At 57.6% G+C, this 19,317-nt stretch overlaps 1 protein-coding gene across 1 annotated transcript in view; it reads left to right on the plus strand.

The window, feature by feature from the left end:
* Window positions 1–699: 699 nt before the first annotated feature.
* Window positions 700–19,317, plus strand: part of LOC306657406 (dynein axonemal heavy chain 17-like) — a gene marked incomplete at its 3' end in the record, with an annotated part of 38,634 nt that continues 20,016 nt past the window's right edge. Inside the window, exons 1-14 of the mRNA XM_079133363.1 lie at window positions 700–1,630; window positions 2,436–2,601; window positions 4,616–4,980; window positions 6,033–6,226; window positions 6,670–6,862; window positions 7,028–7,127; window positions 7,340–7,425; window positions 7,615–7,740; window positions 8,794–8,946; window positions 9,038–9,124; window positions 11,801–11,968; window positions 12,427–12,543; window positions 17,561–17,826; window positions 18,576–18,771. Coding sequence (XP_078989489.1) covers window positions 4,636–4,980; window positions 6,033–6,226; window positions 6,670–6,862; window positions 7,028–7,127; window positions 7,340–7,425; window positions 7,615–7,740; window positions 8,794–8,946; window positions 9,038–9,124; window positions 11,801–11,968; window positions 12,427–12,543; window positions 17,561–17,826; window positions 18,576–18,771 — 2,031 coding nt within the window. The 5' untranslated portion in view covers window positions 700–1,630; window positions 2,436–2,601; window positions 4,616–4,635. The remainder of the gene's footprint in view (window positions 1,631–2,435; window positions 2,602–4,615; window positions 4,981–6,032; window positions 6,227–6,669; window positions 6,863–7,027; window positions 7,128–7,339; window positions 7,426–7,614; window positions 7,741–8,793; window positions 8,947–9,037; window positions 9,125–11,800; window positions 11,969–12,426; window positions 12,544–17,560; window positions 17,827–18,575; window positions 18,772–19,317) is intronic.

Consider the following 19,317-nt stretch of genomic DNA (forward strand, 5'->3'; position numbering starts at 1 on the left):
GAATGCTGCCAAGCTGTCCCGCGCCTGGTACCTGACCACCCTCCAGGGCCTTGCCTGCCCTGAGGGAGAACCCGGGCCTCCTCTTCACCACTTTCTGTCACTGACCCTCCCTCCGCTCTGCTGAGCTCAGCTGAGCTCTTTCACTGGCCGTTTCTCCCTGACAGCCCTCATGAAGGGAGGGGTGACCTGCTGGGCCAGACTGGCTGCTGGGTTCTGCCCTCCCTTTCCGCCCAAGGCCAGGGACAGGGACAGCACAAAGGTCCACAGCTCGCCCCTGCTGGGAACTCGGCATGAGGACATGTGGCCTGGCCCACACTGACAGAGGGAAGATGAGGAGCCTGAGGAGACCCAGATGGCCTGGCCGGGCTGCCTGTGAGCGGAGCCTGCAGGGACGACTGTCCTGTATGACTTAATGACGGGCAATGTCTTCTCTGGAGCTCACCTTCCAAGTCCTTTCAGCACAGGGGAGTCCTGGACTGCAAGCAGAGGGGCTGTGCCTCTCAGCTGTGTCTGCCCCGTGTGCTGTGATGTCAGAGGCAAAAGAAGTGAGTGAATGACAGCCCAGCTGGGGACCCTGGTGGGAGTCACCATGCTGCCCACTTGTCTCCCAGTTAGGAAGGTAAACGGCACCACTTCCCACATGGGGCTCAGGCGTCTTCCTCGGGGCCTGGTGTTTCTGCTATGGTGTGGATGGCATGTCCCTGGAGAAAGGTCGTGGTGCTTGGAAGACGGGTCCTTCTGCATCTTTGGGCGTGGTGGTCTGCACTTGCCACCTCCACTCAGGGCCAGCAAGGCCCTAGGAGTCCACGACAGAAAAGGATTCCAGCACAGGCCAGAGCATGGATCCACTTAGGAAAGCAGACACACATCCAAGGGGAACACAGCGTGGGCCTCTCCAGGGAGAGCTGTCTCTGGGGCGAAGTCAGCAGCGCGCATTCCAGGGGGAACGTGGCCCCTCTCCAGAGGGAGACATGGCAACCGGCTGGCCTGGCAGTCAGTGTTTGTAGAGGGCACTGTGAGGGCTACTCGAGAGGACAGGAGTCGGGCAGAGCTCACAGCTTGGTGCTGGTTTCCCTAGTGCTTCGGCATGGCCTTCCTGTTACCCTGAGCAGGCAAGGGCAAGGGTCAAGGGCACAGGCCAAGGGTGGAGGCAGGTAGCTGAGGAATGCTGGCTCTGCACTGGGTGGCTCGTGGGCATTCCCTGCAGCCCAGCGGCTCATGGCCACATCTCCGGAGACTCAGTCTGCCTCCCTCTTTCTGTATTCCCAGCTCCATGATCAAGGTGGAGCTTTGGGTGGTGGTTGATCCTGAGGCTCTGACCTTACCAGTGGATTAATCCACTGACAGATTCATAATTTGGACAGGTTATTGGGAGGTGGTGGAAATTGAAGGAGTGAGACCTTGTTCAAGGGAGGGGTCCCTTGGGCCTCTATCTCGTCCCCAGCCCATTTCTCTCTGCCTCCTGGCTGCCATGAGGTGAGTCCCTCTGCTCCTTCCCACCCTCCCCGCCATGATGTTGTGCTTCCCCACAGAACCATGGCAATGGGCCAAGGATTCTGGATCAGGACCTCTGCAACTGTGAACCAAAACAGTCTTTCCTCCTCTAAGTCAGTGTTCTGCCTAACAGGAGGTAGGCAGCTCCCAGCCGCTGTGTCACCCACTCGTCGCAGCCACGCGGGCTGCTGCAGGGGAGCACCTGTGCTGAGCAGGCGGAAGAGAGTCTGCGGAGGACCGTGCGGCACCTCGAGGGTGGGAAGGACGGGGCAGGTGTGTGCGTGTGCACAGGTGCCTTGGAGGAGCTGAAAGAAGGTGGTTCATTTTCATGCATCAATCTTGTATCCTTGCCGGGCACAGTCGTATGTGCCTGTAGCCCCAGCTACTCAGGAGGTTGAGGGAGGAGGATCCTTTGAGACCTCATTTCTTAAACAAACAAAAACCCTTTTATCCTACCTTGCTGAACTGTCATTAGCTTTACTCGTTATTTTAAGAATTCCTTAGGATTTTTGACATGCAAGATCATGTTGTCTCAAATAGTTTTACATGTTCCAATTTGAATTCCTCTTGTTAAAAATAACGAGGTGCTGCAAGAAATCAGACACATGCTCAAAAGTGGGTGGGCAAGCAAGCCTTCACTTCTGCCAGCAGGATGTGCTACCAGGACCTGGTTAGCAAGTGCATCTGGGTGGGCAGCCCGCCTGATTATATCTGGAACCTAATACAGCGCTGCCCTTCACTCTGATTGGAGGAGCTTGGGATAACAATCTACGTGATTGGCTAATTTTAGAATTGGGGTGGGCAAAAGGGAAGGGCTATGATTGAATCCAGTCAAGGCTGAATATTAGATTCTGAAAATGGATGACCGGACTTTCTATTTGCACAATGTTGGACTCCCATGGTGGTCAGAGTAGATATCCCTGTCTTGTTCCTGCTCTTAGGGGGAAGCTGACTACTGGGCATGACCCTTAGGAAATGAAGGGAATCTTCTCTGCCTCCACTGTGCCTCCACAGCAGCCTTCCAGAAGGTAGAGGGGAAGTGCCGGGGGAGGCAGGAAGCAGCTGACCCCGAGAGAAGCTTAGAGAAACAGGAAGAAAAAAAAAATGGTGTGCATTGTGGGGGGATGGAGAGCTAATGAATATTTACTTAAATAAATGAAACAGACTAACTTCGCTGCCCACCGAATTAGGAAGCTAAAAGTCTGTGACCAGAAAGCTAAAGATTCTTTGACAGGTGCCACAGAAGCGGGAGAGGGGAGATCAGCCCCTGCCTTAGTCCTGTCTCACACAGGATAACTAAATCGGCACATGTACATTTCCTGCCTTTTGTCCTGCTTTACTGCTGCTCACTCCTCCCCTGCTGCCTGATCTTTAAAAGTTCTTAATTTTAGGGATTTTAAAGGTAGAACCTTTGAAACAATTAAGGTTCTTCTATCTTCCTGCAAAGCTGACTTTGCATAAAGCCTGTTTTCCTACTATTTGACTGAATATTCTGGAGCAGTGAGCATTGCTCACTCATTGCTCATAGCCTCCTTCCTCCTGAGCAATATTAGAGCTGCAGAAAGTTTGGGCGAGCCAGCCAGGCGCTATAGCCCATCCTGCCCTCGAGCAAGGTAGCCCAGGCCAGCAGCAATCTCTGAGAAGGAAAGGGCTCAGAGCTGACATGCTCTTGCAACTAGCCAATCCTGCAGTCGGACATCAGGGAAGGGTCCCACTGCTGCCCAGAGATAGTTATTCTCCAGGGGATTTATTTCATTCCTTTCTACTGCAGACTGGACTTCTAAAAATTGCTTAATTGGTGAGAGAAATAAAATAATTGGAAATGGTCAATGGTCTGTGCTGGCAGTCCATCAGTGTACATGCTGAGGGTTTTGTCTGTGCCAACTGAGGCTTGGACCTTGAGTGGGTCATTTTGTGGTACCACTATCTCCCATATGGACTTGATTGAGCTGTTTTGGACTCAGGTGAGCTGTGGTTGATCACTCATCTGCTGTACTACTACTAGTTACTTGGGTCCTAGAGAGAAAGTTCTAGAAACCCCAGGTGACCTGAGATTTCCAGAAGTTCTATGACAGTTGGAGCCCCTCAAGGGAGAGGAGCCATTTCCTTTCCTGGTTTGGAGAAAGGCTCGTCCTGCTGCGACAGGAGCAGACATTTGTGTGAAGCTGGTAAGCAGCCATGAACTGTTAGGTGCTCACAGGAGAGCTGAGGAACCTCAGGGCACAGAGTGGGAGCCCAGGCCCTCAAGGACAGCAGATCCCCACTCACCCCGCATGGCTCTGCTCCTGTTTGGATCTAGCGGGGGTCTGGGCTCAGCATGCAGGCTGTCTACAACCAGCCCAGTCCCTTTCTGGCTTCTTAGCACCCACCTCCAGCTGCTCCAGAGCAAGCCCTACTTCAGCCCACTAGCTTCTCCCAGAAGCCCCCCACCTCAGGGTTACCTCCCTGAGAAGTTGTCCCTGCCCTAAAGATGCCACATGTGCCTGCCTCCTGAAGCATCAGTGGCCAGGGGGCGGGGGTGGAGAGAATGGCCCTACTTGCCAACTGCCATCTGTTGGCCCACACCTTAGGGATGGCCGGGGTGCAGTGGGGGCATGTTGGATGGACTTCACACCCCGCGTGTGGTCTGCCTCCTCCTCTTCCTCTGGGTCAGGTGTCTTTTGTCACTTCCCTGGGCCCTTTCTACCACCCTCTGTCCTCTCCTGTTGCCTGTCCTCGCCCAGCACCTTCAGACTGTCCCGGGAGGTCACCTCCTCGTCTGTTTTCCCCCAGTGTCCTCCTCTATCTTTCTCAGCCAACTAACTTGATGGTCACAACCAACTCAAACACACACTATGCCATTGGTGACACCCCACAGTGGGGCCAGGGCTGCTGTCCAGCCCGAGACCCCGGACACCCCTTCCTCCCCCACCTCCTGCCACAGCTAGTACCATCTATTCACAGCAAACCCTTTCGAGGGGCTTGGTTAGAATAGAGGACCCCCCCCCAAAAAAAAAAACCAAAAAAAACCCAAAAAAAAACAAAAAAAAAAAGAATAGAGGACCCCGCTGGCCCGTGAGGGGTGGGCACCAGGAGCCTAGGAAAGAGCTTGGCACTCATCTGTTTACCATGCAGAGGCCAGCGGTGTAAGAAAAGGTCAAGATGACCATCACCCCCGACGTCAGATTTGAGTACTTGGAGGAAATCTCTTCCCTCATCCTCAAGTTCAAGCCAGACAAGTGGACCAAACTGATTGGAGCCGAGGAGAACATGGCCTTGTTCACAGAATTCTTTGAAAAGCCAGATGTCACTGTGCTGGTGTTGACGCTCAACACCACCGGCATGATCATCCCCTGCCTGGGCTTCCCGGAGTCCCTCAAATCCAAAGGGGTCTACTTTATCAAGACAAAGCCAGAGAGCATCAACAAGCTCAACTACAAGACCAACCTCCTGTACGGGGACATAAGCCCTGTGCCCGTGGACCAGCTGATCGCGGTGGTGGAAGAGGTGCGTGTGGCCAGGAGGCCGGGTGGGACCGGGCTGCAGGCTCGGGGGCTCCACGCCCTGCTCCTCACACTCACTGTGATGCAGGTGTGTCTGAGAAGCCCTGCCCACCGCCTGTTCTCCAGATGACTTTCAGGCCTGCTGGACACTGGCGAGTGGGCCATCCTAGTGCCTGAAGGGAGGTCCCCCAGTTCTGACCCTTTGAGTTAAAGGGTGGTGGGACATTTTCTCTACCCTCTGCTGCTGTCCTTCAGCCTCCCTGGGCCACGCTCAGCGGGTGCAGGATGGGGGCCGGGGACACACCTCAAAGGGTCAGAGGGGCCACAATCTGAGTTCCATGAGGACCTGGGTCCCCGCCTTGTGCACATTCAAAGGGAGACAAATGAGATGCCCAGTGGCCACTCAGTGGGGCCCAGAACAAGGTAATGAACAGGGCTTCCTGGCCTCAAGTCCAAGAGTTATGAGCACAGTAGGCCACACCAGAGTGCACGGTGCTTGTCTCAGGCATCCAGACCAGCAGACAGAGCACTGTGGACTTGGACTTCAGCACTGGACTGTGACCCCTCTTAGGTCTGAAGGCAGTGGGTCTGAGATGGGTGCTGACTGGCTGGTTCCCGCTGAGTCTCTCTGGCTTGTAGATGCTGTCCTGTGTGTGTACTTACCTCCTCTGTGAGTGCACCAGGCCTCTTAGACTAGAGCCCACTTTACCCTTAATTACCTCTTTTAAGACCCTTTCTCCCACTACAGTCACATCCCAAAGTGCTGGGCTCGGGACTGTGCCGTGGACCTGGGGGACACAGCCCAGCTCATCTGCGATTCTGGACGACGTGGAACAAGTGCTTCCAGCAAGAAGCTATCGTTTCAGGGGTGGGGCCTCCCTTCTTGGAGATGGCTTTGCCACTGCAAAGACCAGGTAGCTGTGCTGTCACTGCTGGTCCCCATGCCCAGTGGCCACAGCTGCCTCTGGTGTGCAGGAAGAACTGTGTCCCCGGGACTGCAACCCCCAGCTCCTCCTGGGGCAGGTGGCGGTGAATGACAGCAGCTTTTCTGTGCAGGTCCTCTATTCTCTACTCAACCAAAGCGAGAACATGGAAGGCTGGCCCCGGGTGGTCTCCGAGGACATCGTGAAGCAAGTCCACAAGCTGAAGAACGAGATGTTCGTGATGGGCGGCAAGATCAAGGGGAAGACCCTGCTGCCCATCCCAGAGCACCTGGAGAGCCTGGATGGCACGCTGGAGTCCATGGAGAGGTAGCAACTGGCTGGGGAAGCCCCTGAGTGGTGACAGGGACGGGATTTCATCGCAGATGGGTCTTGCGTTTTGCAAAGGACAGGAGGGTACCGTTAGGTGGCACCAAGTCAGGTAGATGGCACAGCAGGACAGGAGGAGCAGCGGAGTCCCTGGGATCCCAGCTCCTGCAACCTCCAAGCAGCACCTGTGTCCAGGAGAGGGCGGGGCCTGTGCTTTATGCCCCACGCCCCGCACACGTGTGTGTTCCCCAGTGCAATCAGCACAGGCTCGTGGAAGAAGCCTCTGTGTTGACACAGCCGGGAGCCAGCGTGCTGTGCTTCAGGATGCAGTTCTGAGGGACAGGGAGAGGCAGCAGGGGGTGTCCAGCAGGTGGAGGCAAGGCTAGGTGGAGGCTGTGGCACGCACGTGGCCCGAAGAGCACCGTCCGCCCTTGTGTCGGCAGGATCCCCACCTCCCTGGACAACTCTCTCCTGCACGCCATTGAAACCATTATCATCGACTGGTCCCACCAGATCCGGGACGTGCTGAGCAAGGACTCGGCCCAGGCCCTCCTGGATGGGCTGAACCCCCTGCCCCAAGCTGAGTTCGAGTTCTGGGATGCGCGACTGATGAACCTCAAGTGCATCCACGAGCAGGTAGGGCCTCTGCTCCCTGTGGTGGCCGAGTCCCTGCTGGGTGCTGACTGCCCAGGGCCTCCCGAGACCTGCGTGAAGTCCTCTGCTCCAGCTGCCACAAGTCAGGCTGCCCTCATCTCTGGGTCTGCAAGATCTCTTGATGGCCCATCTCTTCTCTGCTTTCAGCTAAATAGACCCAAAGTAAACAAAATAGTTGAGATCCTGGAGAAAGCCCAGAGCTGCTACTGGCCAGCCCTGCAAAACGTCTACATGAATGTCACTGAAGGTGAGCCCAGCTCACCACCCGTGAGCCCCTGTGCCTTCTGGGAGGGCCTGGGGCAGGCCCCTTGCCAATCCGAGGGCGTACATCTCTCCATGAGCAGTTTTGCCAGCCCCTCCTCCTGAGAATGCTCCTGTTCTCCAGGAGCAGGGCTCAGGGGCTCAGCTGCATGGCGCCCCCAACCCCACATGACCGGCACTCCTTCTTGTTCCACTCAGGCCTGAAGGAAGCCAACGACATCGTTCTCTACCTGAAGCCCCTGCGGATCTCGCTGGAGGAGATGGAGCAGGCTGACTTCACGGTGGTGCGTTGGCAAGAGAAAGCCCACTTGTGCCCGGTGATGCGGGGTGGGGGCCGTGCCTGGGGGAGCAGGGGTGTGGCAGGCTTCTTTCTGTACAGGTGCGGAAGGTCCGCTGGGACCCTCCCCTGGGTGCCCAGTGCCAGCTGAGGCAGTACAGCAAAGGCAGCCCCGTGTGTGCCCATCTTTCTCCAGCTCCCGAACTTCATTGCCAAAGTGCTGGACACCATCGCCTTCATCTGGGCCACCTCGGAGCACTACAACACGCCCTCCAGGGTCATCGTCATCCTGCGGGAGTTATGCAACCAGATCATCGAGATGGTGCGTCTCACCGGCTGCCCGGCTGGGCCTGCCCGCTTCCTCTGCACACCCTGTATCCCCCTGCATCCCCCTGTATCCCCCTGTGCCCCCTGCATCCCCCTGCCCCCCTCCATCCCCTTGCACCCCCTGCATCCTCCTCCACCCCCTGCATCCCCCTGCATCCTCCATCCCCCTGCACGCCCTGCATCCCCCTGTACCCTCTGCACCCCCCTGCACCCTCCATCCCCCTGCATCCTTCATCCCCCTGCATCCCCCTGTACCCCCTGCACCCCCCTGCATCCTCCCCCTGCATCCTCCTTCATCCCCCTGCATCCTCCTTCATCCCCCTGCACCCCCCTGCACCCCCCTGCACCCCCCTGCATCCCCCTGCACCCCTCTGCACCCCTCTGCATCCTCCTTTACCCCCCCTGCATCTCCCTGCATTCCCCTGCATTCCCCAGCATTCCCCAGCCACTGAAAATGGGCCGATGTTGGCTTGAGCATTCTGGGGCTCAGAGCCAAGGCCAAGCCCTCCCAGGGGCCACCAAGAGGCTTCCCAGAGCTTGGGAAGGGCCTTGCCCTATCTGCCGCAGGAGGAGGGAAAAAGGAAGAGAGGGCTAGAGCAGGAGACTCTCCCCGAGAGTCTGCACCCCAAGACCCAGGCATGTGGTGGGGTTTAATCTGGCCCTAAATCAGCCCCTTCCTACGTCCCTCGACATACTCCCCTTTGTCACCAGCGCTGAGGTGAAGGGTTGCCACTCTAGGCTGCCAACAGGTATTCAAATCAGCCTGCGCCCTGTCTGCAGGACCAGAAGGGCGCACATCCCTCGCTCCTGGAGGCTCCCTAACCATCGGTGCCCCAAATCCACTTTGTCTGCAGCTTTGGCTCAGGCCGAGGCACAGCATGGGAAGCCTCTCGGTGCCCTGAACACAGCCCAGCAGCTGGCGTTCAGGTCGGGCCACGTGTCCAAGCCAACGTCCCCCTGTCAGAGGAAGCAGGCCCTGGCCTCGTCCCGAGCCCCTCTCCAGGGCTCAGCAGGGTGTCTCCAGGATGCCTGTCTTCTGTTTGTCCAGACTCGAACCTTCCTGAGCCCGGACGAGGTCCTGAAGGGCTTGCAGGGCGAGATAGAGGAGGTGCTGGTGGGCATCTCCTTGTCCGTGCGTGTCCTGAAGCAGCTCTTCCAGGCCTACGACTTCTGCTGCACCAACATGAAGCTCTTCTTCAAGGTACTGCCCGCCCGGCAGCGTTGACACACCCGGCGGCTGGCTAGGTGGGCGTCCCAGGTGACCAGGGCTTCTCTCTCTCCCACTCCCCAAGGACAAGGAGCCGGTGCCCTGGGAGTTCCCATCTTCCCTTGCGTTCTCCAGGATGAACTCTTTCTTCCGCCGCATCCAAACCATTGAGGTAAAACAGAATTTGTTCCCCCTCACCTGGACTTCTCACACGGCCCCTCTAGAATAAGTCCCAGGTACCTTATTAACTCGGGGGCCAAGCACCTGCCCAGCGTGTGTGGGGCCCTGGCTTCCATCCCTAGAATTGCAAAACTAAAAAATTCCAGAATAATCTCCCACTAAGGAAATTACAAGTGGAGACCAATCGTCTAAGTCATGGAGAAAGGAGAAACCCAGTCTTTGGGGCAGCATCCTCTGGGTCTGTTAGCCAAGGTCAAAAATGACCCACGGGGTTGCTTCTCCCCTTAGCTCACTCACGAGAGAGTAGTGACAAGTTCAATGACATTCATTGTCAGGAAGCCTGGAGGCTAAAGGCAGGGCAGTGGGACTAGATTATCACCAAGGAAGACTTACAAGGTCCTGTGTGGACATGCAGAGTGACACAGGGCCAGTTAAACTTCTAAGTGGGTCAGGATGGTTTCCCTGGGGAAGAGGTGAGGGGGTCCGGATGCGCAGGGTGAGGAGGCTTGGCTGGCTGTTTCCTAATCTTCTGCATGGTCTGGTTTTTGTTTTTTTAATTTTTAAACTATGTGCACATGTAACTCAAAAAATGGGGAAGGGAATAATCCTGGAACCACTGAGCGTAGATTTTAGGATTTTAGGCAAGACCTGACCTGTACTCAGCCACACTTCTGGGAGGCGGAGCAGGGAGGCCCACTTAGGACTCTGGAGTAAGATCCCGGCGTGTTGGGAGCGTGAGGCTCCCAACCTGGGAACTGGTGGGGCAGCTGTGGGTTCCTACATCAGAGATTCTGAACCAGGACGCTACTTCTGGGGATGAGATTTTGGAAGTGGGCAAAGGGCTTTACTATCCATGCCAGTTGGGCCAGCCTCTGCTGGCCTTGTCCTCCACGTTGGCCATCAGTGCCTGAGAGCATGTGATGTGGCTGTGGCTTTGCTCACCCGTTTCACTGTGATCCTGTGGTTGGTGCGTCCTAGGCCTCTTGGGGAGAGTGGCCCCAACTACCTGCAGCACCAGCCCAGGGGAGTGACAGCAAGCCCACAGGAGCATCTGGGTTCTAAAGGCTGCCTGGCCCTGGGCGTGGCCCCAGCAGGGGCTGGTTGTCCTCCAGGGGCCTTGGGGACCTCATCTTGGAAACATGAACACACATACAGAAGCACCAGCTAACAATGAGTCTGAACGTTGGTGAACTGTAGAGCGGAGGTCACAGAGAGGGAACGACGAGGCTTGGGCAGGAAGCGGGGCTGCAGGGCAGGGCGCTGGGCTAGTAAGGGGCGGGTCCACAGTACGGAGGAAGTAGGATGTGCACACCCGTTGGGGTACGTGCTCCTGTTCCGTGGGATGGTCCCAGACAGCAGAGAACACAGTGCCTGCCCACCTTCCTCGGTGCTGTGCAGACAGAGGGCCCTGCACAGCACCGTTTATTGAGCAAAGTATTCTGCCAGCATTGGTCAGGACCAGACCCCGAACTTCACGCCCCCCGCTCCTAATATGCACATGGTGCACAGACCCCCTTCCTTCCATCCCTCCCTCTGTGCTCCAGAAAAGAGCATGTCACAAAGGGCGATGCAGGCACATCCCACAGGGCGACGCAGGCACATCCCACAGGGGCACATCCCACAGGGCGACCCAGGCACATCCCACACGGGCACATCCCACACGGGCACATCCCACACGGGCACATCCCACAGGTTGACACAGGCACATCCCACAGGGTGACACAGGCACATCCCACAGGGGCACATCCCACACGGGCACATCCCACAGGGCGACGCAGGCACATCACACAGGGGCACATCCCACAGGGGCACATCCCACAGAACGATGCAGGCACATCCCACAGGACCACATCCCACAGGGCGACACAGGCACATCCCACAGGGGCACATCCCACACGGGCACATCCCACACGGGCACATCCCACACGGGCACATCCCACAGGGCGACGCAGGCACATCACACAGGGGCACATCCCACAGGGGCACATCCCTCAGGGCGACACAGGCACATTCCACAGGGGCACATCCCACAGGGGCACATCCCTCAGGGCGACACAGGCACATCCCACAGGGGCACATCCCACACGGGCACATCCCACAGGGAGACGCAGGCACATCCCACAGGGGCACATCCCACAGGGCGACACAGGCACATCCCACAGGGCGACGCAGGCACATCCCACAGGGCGACGCAGGCACATCACACAGGGGCACATCCCACAGGGGCACATCCCACAGGGCGATGCAGGCACATCCCACAGGACCACATCCCACAGGGCGACACAGGCACATCCCACAGGGGCACATCCCACACGGGCACATCCCACACGGGCATATCCCACAGGGCGACGCAGGCACATCACACAGGGGCACATCCCACAGGGGCACATCCCTCAGGGCGACACAGGCACATCCCACAGGGGCACATCCCACACGGGCACATCCCACAGGGAGACGCAGGCACATCCCACAGGACCACATCCCACAGGGCGACACAAGCACATCCCACAGGGCGACGCAGGCACATCCCACAGGGCGACGCAGGCCCTGGAGTTCTCGTCACCAGGGGTGTTGGTCGCTGGGCCTCCCTGCTTAGATTCAGGACCTTGGGTTTGGCTCAGGAGATGAATGGACTAAGTCAATTGGGGTTTTTCTCTCTCTCCACCAGGATCTTTATAAAACTGCTATTGAGTTCCTGAAGCTGGAGAAGATCGAGCTCGGGGGAGTGCGGGGGAACATCCTGGGAAACATGGTGACTCAGATTTACGACGAGGTCTTTGAGCTGGTGAAGGTTTTTGCTGAGTGCAAATACGACCCCTTGGACCCTGGAGACGAAGTGAGTCCTTGGCACGGACGGTTGGGCTTGGGCCCCAGGAGCAGAGGGAGGCGTGAGGGAAGCCAGTCACAGGCCACCCCACCCCTTTAAAAGTCACGGAGGAACCGGGCACAGTGGCACACCTGCCATCCCAGCTACACTGGAGGCCGAGGCAGGAAGAGTGAGAGCTTGAGGCCAACCCCGGCGACTCAGCGAGACCCTGCCTCAAATAAACTTTCCAAAAAACGAAACAAGCTGGGGATGCGGGTCAGGGGGTGCCCTTGCCTGGCATGCAGGAGGCCCTAGGTTCAGTCCCTGGTACCCGCCAAAAAAAAAAACGTGACACGGAAACTGCACCGGAGCAGCCCCCACACCAATGGGCATCCTCCCTGGGACTTGGCCCTGAGGCCACCTGACCGGGGAAGGCTTTGCAGTGGCCCGCTGCCCCGCCTCACAAGCCCACTGTCGTTTTCTTCTAGAGTTTTGACAATGACTACGCTGACTTTGAGACGAAAATTCAGGATCTGGACAGGAGGCTGGCCACCATCTTCTGCCAAGCGTTCGACGACTGCAGCTCCATCGAGTCCTCTGCCAAAGTAAGCGGGGTGTGGGCACTGCTGACGGCCGGCCGGTCCGCAGGACAGAGGCGCCGCCAGACCTCCTCCAGAGGCTGCGGCTGGGCGGCAAGGAGCCGGGCTCAGCGCCGGTCACGGCAAATGCCTGGGGCGAGTGCCACGCACCTCAGCACCCTGAGCGCAGGGCGAAGTGAGCAGGTGACAGTGGCCACTTCACGGATGCCCAGGGAGCCACAGAAGCCCAGTTCTGTTGCTGCCGAGGGAGGCAGAGTGACAGGGAAGCCGCTTTCTCGGCACTGGCGGCTGGTCAGGATGCCGGCCTGCGCCTGGGTTCTTCTTGCCCAGCGCGCCTGGAAGTCTGCCCGGCACCGCTGGTGGGATGGTATCCATCTCGGGCAGCTGGGTCTCAGGGGAGATCCTTAGTCTTGAGAAATGGCCAGTTCTGGAAGCGTCCTGAGGTCACCTGGTCATCCCAGACCTTGTTTTGAGGGTCGCCCTCGAAGGCCTTCCTCTGATCTCCCCCACGTCCAGTCTCTCGCTCTCCCTCTTCCTTTTCTTTCTGTGGTTCCAGGATTGGAACCCTGGCCTCACACATGCTAGGCAAGCCTCTGCCACTGAGCTACGTTTCCAGCCCTTTATTTTTTATTATGAGACAGGGTCTCACTAAGTTGCTGAGGGTCTTGCTAAATTGCCAAGGCTGGCCTTGAACTCGTGACCCTCCTGCCTCAGCCTCCTGAGTGGCTGGGATCACAGGCCAGCTCCTGCCTCTCCAGAATCTCTGATACCTTCAGTTTACAATGACCGTGCCACCTCTGCGGCTGAGTGGGGCCGTTGCCCCGTTCCCACCACCCCTCCCTGTGCTGCGCCAACTGGTGCCTGTCTGCCCCCTCCCGTGGCCAGGGCAGCGCCTCTGCAGGGTTTGGGGTGTGTGGCTTCTACAGAACAGGGACCCTGTGACTGAAGGGTTCACTCAGGTCTGCGCTTGGGGGACTCGTTCGTCTTTCTCTGCTCTCAGTCTTGGGAGAAGAAATCTCTCCAGGAGAGCGTCCTAAGGGGGCCCCAGAGAGGGGGCCCTTGACGTAGACGACAGAAATGAATTCGGTGCCTGTCGGCGGAGATTCATTTAGAAAAACCAGGAATACGTATGGAGGGAGGATGTGGCCACTTCAGAGCGCGGGGCTCCTCTGCCAAAGGAGTCTTGGTAGGGCGTGGGAATGGAAAGTCTGTGAGGTGACACTGTGCGGGGATTTCAAGGCGGTTTCTGGGGGCCTGGGGGGTCTCAGGAACTCGGGTCTTTTCTACCAGATCAACAGGCAGCACTGGGAAGCCCCTAAATCACGTTTCTCAAAGTCACACCCTCTTTGCTTGATCTACATGTTGGTGGCCTGATCAGCACTGCACGAGGCAGTTCTCCAACTCAGGGCCTGACCCACCTGGGAGAGACACAGCAATGAGCTCGGCTGAGTGGACGCTCAGGACAGCTCGTCTTCCTGGAGCACGTCAGGGTTGGCTTTCTGGTGCTGGGCTGGGGACCCAGGAAGCCCCCTGCCCCTGAACATCTTTCCTAACAAATGCCAGGATGTTTCTTTGCCTTATAACCATCCTTTTAAAAGACGTACGTGCGTGGGCATTTGAAGCTCTGCGAATATAACGACCCGTTAGTTCTTGGATTGTTGGCACTCCGAGCAAAATACCAGATGAATGCAGTCCATGCGGTGCCTCCTTGCTGTGGTTGAAGAAAAAAATTAAAATCTCGGTAGGGCAGATTTCACTGGGACCACAGCAATAGCTACAGGGACCCCCGCAACAGGGTCTGGCAGTGGGGGACAGCAGTCAAGCTCAACTCTGGACACAGCATGGTGAGTGGGACCCCTAGCTGAGGAGCAGGTGGGGTCAGGAGATGGAAGCCGCCAAGAGAGGGAACATGGCGGGCGACCCTCTGCTAAACCCACTGGGCGGGATTCCTGCTGAAGCCAGGTGAGGTGACCAGACACCACCTGGGGGCAGGTGGGGGATGTGGAGCCTGATCAGATGTCCCGGGTGGGGCTGCTCGCTTACCACACATGGGACCTCACTAACGCTGGGTCTCCCAAGGACGTGCCCTCGTGACCTAGGAGGAACTTTGGGAGCCAGCTCGAGTCTAGCCTTGATTCTTGATTCAAGTCTTGATCCCCTGTTCTGGACTCTCCCTAGAGAGCTCCTCATTGCCTTCCTTCCCTACAGACACCTGGCCCCACCCTCCCGCTCCTTCACCCGAGCTCCCTTCCTCCCTGTCACTGGCTGAGGCTGACCAGCTGGGCCTCTCTCCTTGGGGCAGCCCCCGCCCAGTGCTGCTCTAGTGTTGACGTCCTTAGGCGATCCTGACTTCCCAAGCAGGATAGGCCCCTGCACCACTGAAGGTGTGTGACTTAGGGTCACTTAGGACCAAGCCTAGTACTTAAGAGCAGCATTTGCTGTGTGGTTCAGGGGCCGGAGCGAAGGAGCAGGTGTACTCCAGGCTGTGTGGGGAGGTGGTGTGGCTTCGCTCTGTAGGGCTTTGGTGTGGAGACGCCTTAGGTTACTAACGCAGAGGCCCTGAGTGGGTCCTTTAAGGTGGCGATCCCAGTGACGGGGGTCTCCAAAATGAAAGGCCCTTGTGAGAGCAGGCTTGAGCAGGCCAGGCTCCTGTCCGTCACCGCGTGTGTCCCTACGATAGCTGGCATTCTCCTGGTGTGCAGAGGAGGGAAGAGGCTCAGAAAAATAGAAAGGAAAAAAGTTTCCCCCAGCGTTGTGAGCTTTTCCCAGCAACAGAGACCTGACACACTGTGTCGCTCCACAGCATTGGGCTTCACTGGATAGCAGTGAATTCACAAGCTACACCTCACCGGGCTGAATTCACCGAGTATTCGCAGTTCACTTGGCATCAGGACCACAGCAGTCGCATGTTCAAGCCCACCCAGTCTCGGTCGCTCGTGTCCACAACACTCACTTTGCACATCCCACTTTACACAATGATATGAGGAGGACGGGGAAAGGGGTAGCAGAGCCACAGGTTTAAAGAGGCAGGACAGGAGGTCAAGGCAGAGAGCTGATAACAGCTGCCACAGAGTCACCACGGCTGGCCAGATGAGTAAACCCAGCCCAGAACCTTGGAGGCGTGGGAAGGACCAGCTACTCTGGCATGTCCTGGGGCAAGGCCACGGCAGGGGGAGCAGGCAAGGTGGCCCGGGTCAGTCAGGAGACTACAGGCTGCAGCCTTGGGGACAGTCAGGACGTTCCCTAGGGGGTTGGATAAGGCGACAGGTGGAGGCGTGCCTCAGTGCCTCGTCTTGGGGCCGCGTCTTGGGTTCTGGGTGAGGGCAGCATCACTGGTGGGCTGTTGTGTTAGGTAGGCTCACAGGCTGGTTTCCCGGGGTAGCTGTGATACGTCCACGCACCCACGTGCTTCTGATTGAGTCTGATGAGTTCACAGCACGTTTAAGTTGCTCAGTTTGTGCCTCCCGATTGTGTTGTGCAGCTGGGGTTAGTCTTTGGATAACTTCGGTATGTCCAACACCTGGTGGCCATCTGCTTGCCCAAACAAGTTTCTAAGCCCTTCTGCCTTGTGCTCAAAATGGAGTCGCTCATGGTGAGCGGTTGCTTCGTAACGTGCAGTGACCAAGGGCTAGGCTCTGCCGATCTCCACGACGTGGGGTAACTCGGAGCAGGGCACCGCCTGCTCTGCACAGCCAGCCAGGGCAGAACGTGGCCCCGAGTCTCTTGGGCCCCAGTAGCACCCAGAGATTTTGCCCCCATAAATCTGGTTTGGAACAAGAGGAATAACAGATAAGGAGGAGCCTCTGGGGGTGCTGAGCCCTGCTAGGAGGCTACAGCTCTATGCTGTGGTTTTCCTGGGGCTGGGGAGGAAGGGCGGGTTGCCTGGAAGCGCCCACCTTTGTCAGCAACACCCCTGAGTCTTATGCCCCTTCTCTGTGAGGAGCAGATGGTCTGGGAAGCACCTAGGTACCTAGATGTGGCCCCAGAGTGACCAGCCAGCTGTCCTTCTCCTGGGCTCCTGGAGGAGACACGGCCCTCCCGTTAAGGCCCAAATCCAGCTTCTGTACTCTTGAAGAAAGTCATGTCTGATTTCCACTTGTTAGAAGGGAAAAGGGCCCTGAGGGTCTTAAGCCGGTAAGTGGGATTTCCCTAGCACAAGCTGACGTTTTTAAAAAGTGAGGTGGTGCCCACCGGGGTCGGCAGGTGGCTGTGGGGAGAGGGCCCGGCTGGAGCTGGGCTTCTTCTCCCCCTGAGCACCCGCAGCTGCTCCACTTGGACTGAAAGTCTTTCCCTCCTCGTCGTCTTGGTTCAGAAGGACGTCGTCAGGGACAGCAGTTAGGTGGGAATCTGGGACTGCCTGGGACTCACAGGGGCCTGCCTGCAGGGCCCAGTTGGCACTTTGTGGCCCCTGGGAGCTTGCAGATGTCCTAGCCCTTGGTGAGCTCAGCACGTAGGGCCTGGGTGCACAGCCTTCTCCTGCTCTCTGGACCCCTCCTGCCTTTTTTTTTTTTTTTTTTTAGAACAAAACCAATTTCCTGATGCCGTTTGCCCTGCCTGAGCTCAGGTCTGAGGGTAGCAGGGCCCTTCCCAAGAGGAAGGAGTGGTGTGAAGAAAGTCTTCCTCCGTCTGGCTGTAGAGCGAGCCCCAGTTAGAGAAATGTGGTCTTGAGGCCATTTTCCGTTGTTCGCTTGTATTTTTAACGGTTCAGATCCTCTCTGCCCGCACCCTTGTTCCTCCTGGGCCAGGGATGAGCTCTCCCGGGCCAGAGACCTAGCTGGCACCACTGGTTTATAAGCCAAGCACTTTGGGCCTCTGCATACAGAAACATGAAACCTGCAGGTGCCACAACCAGCTGTCACATAGAGAAAGGTCCAGATGAATTTTTTTGCTACGACAAGCCACGTGTTTTCCTGATCCTAAGCTTGGCCCTGCCTGGTTGTCAGCAACCATGGGCTGCAGACAATGCTGGGGTCAGGGCAGGGGCAGCAACTCCAGCGCAGACGTGCTCTGCGTGTCTCCCCAGCTCCTGTACATGTGTGGGAGCCTCCTGGAGCGGCCCCTGATCCTGGCCGAGGTGGTGCCCAGGTACTCAACCATGCTGGAGATGTTTGACACTGAGCTGGATAATGCCAAGCTCTTGTATGATGCCCAGATGGCAGCCTCTGCAGATGGCACCATCCCGCCCATCCACAAGAACATGCCACCCGTGGCCGGGCAGCTCAAGTGGAGCCTGGAGCTGCAGGAGAGGTTGGAGGTGGCTCTGAAGCACCTGAAGCACATCGACCACCCGTGAGTGCTGGCTGGCAAGGCCCCAGGGCAGCCCAAGGTCAGCCCTGCGCCTCGATTGTCGGGGGACAAGGTCCCTCCTGAGCCTACACCATCCCAGGCTTCCCACCCTCCAGGCTTCACTTCCCAAAGCAAAGTTCCCAAGAGGACCCTCCGTGACCTCCTCCCTCTCCCCGAAGGCCTTCCCAGGCATGTCCTCACCCTCGACCACCATCCCTGTGGAAATTACCCAAGACCACCCAAAATGGAACAGACCGAGGCTGTTTCTGCAGTGTGTCAGGGCAAAGCGGCCTCCAAGCCAGGGCCACTTGCCCTTGGCCGAGGTTCTAAGGCAGGCTGGAGCGGGAGTGGGGCAGGGCCACAGGCGGGGTCATGGCTAGTCAGAAGCAGTCACCTGAGGACTGGCTTTTCTCTGGTGGGTCCCTAATCGGAAGGCAGGCAACAGTAGGGGAATCCAAGAATTGCTAGTGAAGCCCTAGCGTCTGCGGCGATGGCCACCAGGGCTGCGCTGGCTTCCCCGACTCGTGGCTTCAGATAGTGGCTCGGCTCCCTGGGCTGGCTGTGGCGGATTGAGGGTCCGAGTTCTGGCTTATGCAGGGGTCTGGCCACTGTCCGTCTGTACACCCCGCCTGTCAGCCTCGAACAAGCAGGTGGCTGCCTGGTGCCTCGGCATCCCGAGGCCTGGCAGGGACTCTGAGGAGCTGTCCCAGTGAAGGCTGAGGCCTCACTGCTCTGCCCAACTCTGATTCCAGGGTCACGTCCAGCATGGAGGCCAAGATGATCTACCAGAAGTACGACGAGATGATGGAGCTGCTGCGCAGCTACCGCGAGAAGGTCTACAGGCAGTGGGTGGAGAGGGTGGACGAGGACTGCCACTTCAACCTGGGGCAGCCGCTGATCCAGCGGGACGCCACCACTGGCCTCCTCCAAGTCAACTTCAGCAAGGCGGTGGGTCCCGGGGCTGCGGGGAAGGCGCCGCCCTGGAGTGGGGTCCAGCCCGGGCACGGGAACAGCCTGGGGCCCACCGTGGCCACCTAGGGGACCCGTCCCACCAATAGCGTTCATTTGTGAAGGTTGCTGTTTATGTCGCAGGTGGCAGCCACTTCCTTTTTCAAGCTTCTTTAAGTATGTCCAGGAGATATTCAAGACATAAGGCAAAACAGGAGAATCCTTGAAAAGAGCATCAGTTGAATGCCCCTTTTTAAAGCTTGGTCACTTTCATTTGATCCAAGGGGAAACATCAATTTGAAAAGGTTTTAAAAACGAACTCACACGAGTGGGCTGTAACCTGGAAAGCTTGCGTGTGCACAGAGATGGAAGCAGGAGGGGGCTGAGCTTCTTCATGTGCCACCTGGTGACCCGTCCCATCTGGTGTGGTGGTAACACCAGGAAAGCAGGGAAACATCACTAAAATTCATTTGTTTGTTCATTCCACAAAGATTTACTAAGCACCTACTGTGTATATGTGTTTGGGATAAATTAATGAACCAGAGA

This window comes from Sciurus vulgaris, assembly GCF_902686455.1.
Source record: "Sciurus vulgaris genome assembly, chromosome: 3".
In the NCBI taxonomy this organism is placed as follows: Eukaryota; Metazoa; Chordata; class Mammalia; order Rodentia; family Sciuridae; genus Sciurus; species Sciurus vulgaris.